The 10,177-nt window shown below is 37.1% G+C and overlaps 1 protein-coding gene across 1 annotated transcript; it reads left to right on the forward strand.

Moving 5' to 3' along the window:
* Positions 1 to 1,410: 1,410 nt before the first annotated feature.
* Positions 1,411 to 2,209, forward strand: LOC104593164 (ubiquitin-ribosomal protein eS31 fusion protein-like). Its single transcript, XM_010252894.3, has one exon. The coding sequence runs from the start codon at positions 1,494 to 1,496 to the stop codon at positions 1,962 to 1,964; it is 471 nt and encodes a 156-aa protein (XP_010251196.1). The 5' UTR covers positions 1,411 to 1,493; the 3' UTR covers positions 1,965 to 2,209.
* Positions 2,210 to 10,177: the final 7,968 nt, after the last annotated feature.

Consider the following 10,177-nt stretch of genomic DNA (forward strand, 5'->3'; position numbering starts at 1 on the left):
AGCACGAAGCTCGATCTATACACAAAATGCCTTATTTTTCAGTATACTTTATAAACTAATATTATATTAATTTAGCAATAATTCAATAAACTAATTTATATTTTCTAATAGTAAATTGATATTTATTAATAATTTAAGAAGTATATATATAACATAAGTACTTTTTTATGTATGTAATAGTATTGGGTTGGGCTTATTTGAGAAAGCTCGTTCTCGAGCCCATGAGCCTGAAAATTTGTCTAAGCCTGAAAAATAACAGGTCAAGCCGGGTCGGGCCGTCAGGCTACCTGGCCCATGAATATGTCTATTTGTATATATGAACAATTGTATGCATAAAAAATCGTATGAAATAAAAATTTAAACATCTTTTTTCAAATATATATTTTTTAAATTGATCTCTCATAGTTTGGCCTAGTCCGCGGCCTGGCTTGGCCCATGGACCAACCCAACCCATGACACGGCACGAGCCCATACGGGCTTGGGCTGTGGGCCATGCCGAACCGACTCCCCGAATTATCCTAGGAAGGGAGGCATGCCCTAGGATGCCCTATGGGCCAACATGGCACGACCCACACTTTGTGCGGGCCACATGTGGGTTGTGTTATGCCAGTCCAACACAACCCAATTTACACCTCTATTTGAACCCATCCAATACTAGAGACGAGGTGGGCTGCCTTGCCCCTAAACTCGCCCGATATTGGGGAGTGGTTGCCTTGCCCTAAACCTGTCTGACTAGGGACGGGGCAAGAATGGAATAGAGTGTTTTGACTATGGGGCATGGACAAGGATGGGGTGCCCTGCCTTGAACTCACTCCGTTGTCATTCCTATATAATTGTTAATTATTAGTGAAATTAATAAAATGTTATCTTTTGTATTATTTTTATTTATTTAAAGTTAATCAAAATTTTGTTTAAAAATAATAACAATTATTAAAATTACTACAAATTATTAATTAAACTAAAATTATTAAAAAATATTTGTTTATATTAAATTAATAATAATTATTTTCTATAAAACAACATTAAATAAAAAATATAATTATTAAAATTTTAAATATTAACAATAACTTTGAATACTTTTAGTTAAGTAATAACAAAATATGATTATTAATTTAATAATAAATAAAATTATTGACATCGCACGGCTCCCCGCTGGTCCCAATATAAAATGAATCAGATTTTGGATACGATCCGTTTGCAGCAGTATCACTGTGAGGTCACCGAGTCGTATGGAATATGGAGCGTCACTTTTGTGATGGATCCCCCAGTCATCAACGGCGCTGGAGTCCTGTACCTACATATTGGTTGTAGACTCGGAAATACATGAATTATCATTGGCGGGTAACGCCCGAACCGGGCCGAGTCGCCGAGAGCCCTAACCCTAGAGGAAGGTAGTATAAAAGCCCTCTTAATTCCCAGCAACTTCAATCTTCCATACCTTCTTTCGGATTGGGGATTGTTTCTCCTTTGTTGGTCTCCGCCGATCTGCAGCCATGCAGATCTTCGTAAAAACCCTAACCGGGAAGACCATAACCCTTGAGGTTGAATCCTCAGACACCATCGACAATGTGAAGACGAAGATCCAAGACAAAGAGGGCATACCTCCCGATCAGCAACGCCTTATCTTCGCGGGAAAGCAGCTCGAGGACGGCCGCACCCTAGCTGATTACAATATCCAGAAGGAATCTACTCTCCACTTGGTTCTCCGACTCAGAGGAGGAGCGAAGAAGCGAAAGAAGAAAACTTACACCAAACCCAAGAAGATCAAGCACAAGAAGAAGAAGGTCAAGCTCTCTCTGTTGCAGTTCTACAAGGTTGATGACTCGGGCAAGGTTCAGAAGCTGAGGAAGGAGTGCCCGAATCAGGAGTGCGGGGCTGGGACTTTTATGGCTAACCATTTCGATAGACACTACTGTGGAAAGTGTGGGTTAACTTACGTTTATCAGAAGGCCGGAGGTGATTAAAGTTGTTCGCAGTAGGTTTATGCATCCATTAGTTTTTTAAGAACTCGTGGATTTTGTAATTGGAATTTTGGTTATTAGATAAGAGTGCATTCTGGGATTTGTTTAGTATTGCTGTTATTATGTATTTGATGCCAGATTTGATGGTTTAATTACAAGACTTTAGTCATTTATAAGGACAAATCATTTTGTTTCTGATAAACTGTTGAATTGTTTATTTTTATAAATATTTTGCTGATTGAGTAATATATCATCACGGGTATTGAAAATTTATTTTTGTTGAATATGACTATGAGAGAAGATTTGAGTGTGTCGAAATCCCAAGACCACGAACTGATCTTCGTTCAATTGAATGCGGTCTGAAGCCATTGCCGTGATTGTAAGAGGCAATTGTGCTTACATGAACCAAAGAATGAATCGACTCTTCACCGTCAGAATGGATTTTTTGCTTTGTGTAAGCTATCGCATTGCGATTGTTGCATTACAAAGATGATTGGAGCTACATTTGAAATATGGTACTGTAACTGCAGCTCATTGTTTAGTAATTCATTTAGTATGATGAATCTTAAATTTAGATTTTGATTTTCATAATCTACTTTAATTGTTTTGAAAAAATGAAACCAAACATTTATCATGATCTTTTTGGTGAAATTACTTCTTTTATGCTATTAATACATGATGTCTTACCTTATCACCATGGAGCACAACTTGCTGACTTTTCTTCAATATCTATGGCACCATTTTTCCATTCCATTTTCCAAGTTTGTCTTGCTGGAGTAATATGATTGTTGGGGGTTGTTGTTTCACTTCTATTTGCCGTAGTATAGTGTCGTTAGTGTGTACAGATCAGGAACCACTTCTATTTGCTATATACAACATTAATTAGCTGAGATGATGAAGGTGCTGCTACTATTTACTGAAAAAACTTTGTTATTTTTTACACCTGTACTTGTATTTGAACTTCACCAATTCTTTTATGGTCCATGATCGCATAGGATCAATTTCACCAAAAAAAATTGGTTTAACAAAATAACACACATTTTGGTGCCAAGGAAATGATTGGCTTAATCGTGGCTGGGGATGCTGTTTATAGGGGGACAAATACATTTGGAAAATTAATTCATGAATTCCGAGGTAGACTGAACTCTAAAAAGGCCAAAATATTTGGCCGCCTAGTTTCCATGAAATGGTGTTTGCACATGGTAAGGGTACAACTCAGGTACAACATGGGATTTGCAATGCCAATCACCCCGTGTCAGAAAGTTTATGGTATGGTAAGTCACTCCGGTAACATGGCCTATTGTTAGAGGATTCCAACAGAGGGGTTTACTTGCAACTACTGTGTTAGAAAGTTTATGGGAGATAATTGCAATTATCAAACTAAGGAGAGGTTTCAGAGACCATCAGGAATTTGAGGGGAGGTTTCAGCAAAAGAAGTCCATCATCACAGGCCAAGTCACAATCATCCAAACACTAATCGATGCTCTTTTAGTAGCACACTGTCCATTAATGTTCCCGTCTCACCAAGAAAAAAGAAAAAAAAGGAGGGTAAGAAGAAAAGGGTGGGGGGGGGGGGTAGAAGAGGGTAGAAAAGAAGAAAGTATATCGCTGGTAGCATTAGCAATGGTGACGATGATAGAGGGGAGGAGGAAGAGAAAGAAGTGGGGAGAGAGAAGAGGAGGGTTGTTCGGTGGCTGGTGATCGATCGGTCTAACCTCCTAGGAGATTGTGGTTGTTGAGGGTAGAAGAGGAGATGATGAAGCTGCCATCTTACCTAGCCGTAGATGGTGGTTGGCAGCCGACATTGGATGAAGGTTTGTGAAATTTCAGGCCTTTGGTGGAATTGGAAATGGCCATTTTCCCCATTTGGAAATCCCATCTGCCTAGAATGGGAGTGTACCGTTAATCTAACAAAACAAGGAGATGACAAAGAGCTGATCCATATGAACGAGTTCGTCATTGATGAATGAAAACTAAGAATAGAGGGTATAAATAAACAGTCGTCGGTTTTAAGCTTCTCTTCATGTTTTTCAGATCCAACGCCTATAGAGAAAAGAGGCTTAAAGATTTTGCTCATCAAAATTTCTACTTGTGTTATTTTCTCAGGCAAATGCTAATGGAGAATCATTCTTCTCTGGTTCGGTATTTAGCCTTCCAAGTTCCCTCACCTGTAAAGCAACTCGTAATAAGAAAACGCAGTAAAATGTTTGGTTTCAAGGAATCAGCCTCCATCAATGAATTCTGCAGTTTCAAAATGAGACCTGAATGAATCATCGACGTTTGTTGGTCTTTTAAAAAAGTTAAGAGGAAAGAAAATAGAGTAGGGCATCGATAATGGACTTTAAAATCCATTTCTCTTAACTTCTCTATTCAACAATACTCGAATCTCCTATTCCTACTATTTCTCTAATTTTAAGTTTCGGAAATATAAAATGTGATGAAATGAAAAAAATAAAAAACAAAAGTTACAATACTTGAGGGGACGTAGGAGGGAGGTATTGAATTGATGCTATATCCATATTATAACTATTTTTTAGTAGCAAGGGGCCCTGCCTGCTTCGCAGGGGCTATCACTCGATTATTTTAATTAGCCTGAATAAAATAATATAAAATTGTGAAGTTTATAATTTTAGTATTTATGTTCTTTTTATCTTTTATTTTTCCTAAAAGACATGAAATTAGATATAACCTATCAAACATACTAAGATTTGTAAAAACAAAATATTGTTTCATTCAATCTAATGAATTAATTAATATCCCATGCAGCAAACCACTCATGGGCTGGTAAGGTGCATTAAAAACAGTACCATCTCTACATTGAATAGTTGAATCACCGGCCAACTGATTCAATGCTTCCAGTTCAGCCTGCACTTGATGGCATAAACTGGGTGATTGGTCCAGGTTAGCTTCAGGAACAATATTTGAGGAATTTAATCCAATTTCTGTACATTTATTCAACCCAGAACTCCACAAAGAATTGGAACCCTCCATCGTAAAAGATTGAAGTTGAGCTGAAAACAGCTCTCTTCTCCGATAAAGAAGAGTACATCTGGCATTAGTCTCAACCAAAGCTCTTTGGGCTTTAAGATGAGCTTTCAGTGCTTTATCATATAATAAACATTGATCAGATGCTGGATTTAGTTTGGAATTCCATTTCTCACTGAATAAAAAGGTTCAGTCAACCAAAGTTGTTGGATACAAGCACATTGTCTCTCCAATGTTATCATTTTTATCTCAGCACGGTGGATTATGATGTGTTAATCTATTTGTGGTGTCTTTTTCTCAATCTATTCTCATTTTCTTCCATCCCTCATTCAAGCTTTAAGTCACTTGTCTTCAAAACTCAATTTGTGTAATTTATCATGTAACAACAAATATTGTCCGATTCATAATAAAAACAACACTATCTACCAAAACCATATGACTTTATGAATACAGGTAACAACATCTAAAGTACAAAATAGCGCAAATTATAAAAAATAAGTTCTCAATCAAAGAATTGCATGTCCACTACATGCTAAAAAAGCAAAGTGACAGTCTCTCACTCTCTCTTCTATCACATTCATGCATATCAATGCACACGCAAACTACCCACCACACAACGATACAAATATTTTACTCACCATCTACTACCTTAATCCACTGAATCACCCACAAACTACTGACTACACAAGGATAGATTTCTTACTCACCATCTACTACCTCAAATTATTGAATCTACTACGACAGATGGCAATGGCTTCTCCATTGGCTTACTGCAAAAGCAAACCCTCCATTAGTAAAAAAGAAAAAAAAAAGAACTACCATATCTCAAAAACTGACAAAAAAATAAACAGAAGGTATGTGAGATGCCATTAAAACAGAGATGCCACCAATTTGTGAGAAGAAGAACAACAAATATGGTTTAGAAGCTTTGCAGCTAGAAACTACAATTATGTTTTTATTAACATCAATATTTGAACTAATATTGGATAAATGCTTCATCTTTTTATCACCTACTCAGATATTCATCAAAACAACTCAAATGATTTTTCACCACAATAAAACTATTATAATTGTAGAATATAGAGTTTTTGTAGACCTTCATGAGCTCAACCAAGTAAATGATTCTCATACATGTACACTTTACAATACATGAATTGGTGGTGCAAATATAATTGAGGAATAGAAATCGTCTTGGTAAGATTTTCTTACACCATATAAACTCAATGTTGGTGAGATCAACCAGCCCGAAGATGAAGCTCTCTTAGGTTTTGCTTCAAAAGTTCAAATGAGAGAGAGAGAGAGAGGAGAAAATACTTGAGAATGTGAAAAGGGTGTGATCATCAATGTTTAGATAATTGGAATTTATCAAAAAAGAAATGTTTAGATCATTGGAATGAGCATTGACCTGGGAAAAGGGGGTGATTAACTGCTTAAAGGTTCAATCAAGGTCGTATAGTGATGATATATTATTTTAATTTAATTTTTATATTAAAAATTAAGTTATTTTTCATTCCTTGAGAACATGGCCTACACAACAGGGGGTATCCCATCCCCACCCCCTTTACTAGTCTTTTGTGTTAACTCTACAATTCCTTTAGACCTTGGATAGCTAAATACTGATGAGAGCCATGTGATGGGAATTTCTACATTCCACTGTGAAATCGGATTTGCTCCTCACAGACTGCACCTCAGACCTATCTTCTTCCCATGAATTGACAACCTCAAGTATGAGAGGTGTTTTTAATGTAGGGCTGAAAACACTGTAAGGTTGGTATGAGACTGCGAGACACTCTTTATAGGAGCAAATCCAGTTTCTTCCACTGTGGTCACAGTGGATGATTTACCTCATGGGGACCTGGGGGGTATTTGCTAATTAAATCAAGCAGACAATGCGAATCCAATGGATAGAACCTATGTATATGATGCTACGTAAATTGTTACATTTTGATGATCAGTTGCAATATTAGAGAAGGTGCATTGCAGTTTCAACTGCTGCTTCAAATTTGGACTTTCGGTTGCGATGGACGCATAGTTGAGGGATGTTTCGGTAGGTCGGCAGCGCACTATTAAACCGGGTACATACCAATGGTAAGGCTGCATTTGGAAACAATCCAAATGGAGTGTAAATCCTCGTTTAGGGTAAATTTGTACTCTGGTTCATTTTTTTTTGTATTTGATAATATTACATTTATGCATTGATAAATGACAGACCAATGCATATTTACATTGATAATAAGATGTAAAACTACATCAATAAAAAAGAAGTAAATTTGTATTCAAATGGGCTTTTGATTAAAAAAAAAACATATGCTTTATTGGAATTCATGTTTGCATCCATTACAACTAATAGTCTGTTTGGTAAGAAGGTAAATTTGTCATTGCAAAACTAACCCAATTTTACAATTTATATAAATCGTTTTACACTCTACATATTTGCACTCAGACCTATTTGCATCGTTTCCAAATGCAGCCTAAAAGACAGATTTGCTGTATTTCTTTCTTAGTCGAATCTAATAATTTTTTTTTAGAAAAAAACGACTTCATTACTTAGCGTGTAAATACAACTGGTATTACTGGATAACTCACATCGTCTGCATCAGGGTGTAGAAAATTTTCTGCATCACGAATAGGAAATTGCCATGTTAGTTTAATTTTGGGAAAATTCCCGATTAGTACCATGTACTTTGGGCCCCAAATTTTAAAATGCGATAATTCAATACCCAAACTTTCAAAATATGACAATCCAGTACTTGCTGTTAACTAGCTGTTAACCAGTTGTTTTAAGTGACATTTGAAAAAGACACAGATGCCCTTCAAGCGTTATTTAATTTTCTTTATCAACCATCTAAACATTGATAAAAAATTAACAATCCCAAATCCTTGTCTTTTTCATTCAAGAAAGTTGGGGTCACAAGAACACCCACTCAAACGTGACCCCAACTTTCTTGAATAAAAAAGGATTTGGGATTGTTAATTTTTTATCAATGTTTAGATGGTTGATAAAGAAAATTAAATAACAATTGAAGGGCATTGTGTTTTTTTTTTTTTTTTTCAAATGACACTTAACGGGTGGTTAACAGCTAGTTAACGACAGGTACTGGATTGTCACATTTTAAAAGCTTGGATACTGAATTATCGCATTTTAAAGTTCGGGGACCAAAGTGGCACTAGGCCCAAAGTAAATGTACTAATCAACAAATTTCCCTTTAATTTTTAAAGTCCAATTTAACGGAAGTTCAGAGTTAACATAACTTTGACTCTAAAAAAATTTGATTTGGTTTATCTGCCTCTATTTCTTTGTTTCTTTGTTCAAAATTCAAATTTCTTCTCCATCTCTATTTCAACCGTCAATAACTGCCGGAAGGGGAGTGTATTGCCTTACTGGGATTTCCATTATCGACATAGGCAAAAATAATTGCAACAAACAACATTTATGGAGGGGATTTCATCAAACATGTGGTGGGCATCATCAGAGTTTGATTTTGTGGTTTACGGTAGATATCATCAGACTTTGATTTTTGGGTTGGATGTTGGATGATTGATAATAATTTGGTGGCAGGTATTGTGATCAATTTGAGCTTGTTCACTAAACTCATGACTTGAAGAATTGCATAATTGAATTTTAATAGTCGTTACCATCACCCACATACGCATCACCGTTGTCTGAAAGTGACTAGTACAATAAAGAGAATTCTTAGATAACAAAATTTGCAGGATCTCCTAACAAGGATTGTACCAAAGAGTTAGCATCCCTCTGAATGGCACCACCAAAAAGGTTATCTGAAATTTGAATATTAGCAGTTTAATTAGCACTATTGCAATATCCATTTCCAAAATAATACATCAAGAACCAATTGCACTGCTTCCAAACTGCCAAAGATGAAAAGCTACGCTTCCTTACCTGGGGAGGCCTGAGTCGTTTGGTTGGATGTTGTTATAAGATTTTGCTTGGGGTTTCAAATGCATCATCCAAAATCAGCAAAGTTGGGGGACTGTTTGATCAAAAGTAGCATTGTGGTTGGCTTTCAACCGGCCTTCTGGAAGTGGACTCCGGTTCGAATTGCAAGGATTTTAAACCCTTTTGCATTAGGAATTGGAAGCAGCAAGCTCGATTCAAAATCTGAATTACAAATATTTGAAAGTCATTTTTAAGTAATAATCTTTAGCATAGTTAATGGCATGCTTCACTTTAGATCCATTAGTGGCGAATCCCGATTCTTGAAACATGGAAATTATGCCAAGTTTGAATGTAAATTCCAAATACCCCACTATTTAGAAAAATTTCATATATGAAGGAGCATGCAATAATAATCGAACTACTCTGTGTAGAAGGGAGAGAGAGGAATGAGAGTTCACATCTGCCCCCATAGAATGCGCCCAAAAACGTCCCACATGTACATCTCAGCTTCTACGCTGACGAGTGAGAAAGTCTGATGAAATTCCAATAAGGGTTTTCGTTGGTTGAAATGGAGATGCAAAACGCAACAAGCTTGAACGAGAGGAAGAGGAATGAATGGGCGGGATAAGCCAGATCAATTTTTTTGGAAGTCAAAGTTCCGTTAACTCTAAACTTCCATTAACTTGGATTTTAAAAAATTAAAATTGATGTGGCAATTTTTTATTCATGGGTGCAGAAAATTTTCTGCAAACCTAAATGCAGACGATGTGAGCTCCTCACTGGAGGAGCACAAAAAAAGGTTATCCAGTCGGGTGGGTTGGCGTTGAAAGCATAATGTTCACTTGATATACACATTACAAGCTGTTCGTGAGATAGAGATAAATTTACAATATTGTTGTCAAGCGCTTGACTTGAACACATTATCTGACCAGCTAGTGCATAGGAATGGCAATGGGGCGGGTTCGAGGATTATATTCCCCATCCCCGACCTTGACCCCTAAATCACCCTCTGTCCTTGTCTTCGATCCTCGGCGGGGAAAGGAATCCCCCTCCATCCCCAACCCCGACGGGGATGAATTCCTCGTTGGAGACCCGACTCCCCGATGGACTGAGAGGTTACAGAGAGATTGAGACTGAGAGAGAGAGAGAGAGAGAAAGAGAGAGAAAGAGAGAGAAAGAGAGAGAGGACCGTTAGGAGAGTTAAGGTCAACGACGAGAGAGAGTCCAATGGGCGATGGCGGTCGGCGATGATAGATGAAGGTTAGAAGGACTGATCATGACTGAAACTCTTCTCTCTATCACTTGAGAAGGCACGAAGCTTGGGTTCTGAGTC

The sequence above is a fragment of the Nelumbo nucifera genome, chromosome 3, assembly GCF_055504915.1.
Source record: "Nelumbo nucifera cultivar China Antique chromosome 3, China Antique-T2T, whole genome shotgun sequence".
In the NCBI taxonomy this organism is placed as follows: Eukaryota; Viridiplantae; Streptophyta; class Magnoliopsida; order Proteales; family Nelumbonaceae; genus Nelumbo; species Nelumbo nucifera.

What these genes read in the sequence shown, in the direction of transcription:
- LOC104593164 (XM_010252894.3), top strand. Translation starts at nt 1,494, where the DNA reads ATGCAGATCTTCGTAAAAACCCTAACCGGGAAGACCATAACCCTTGAG.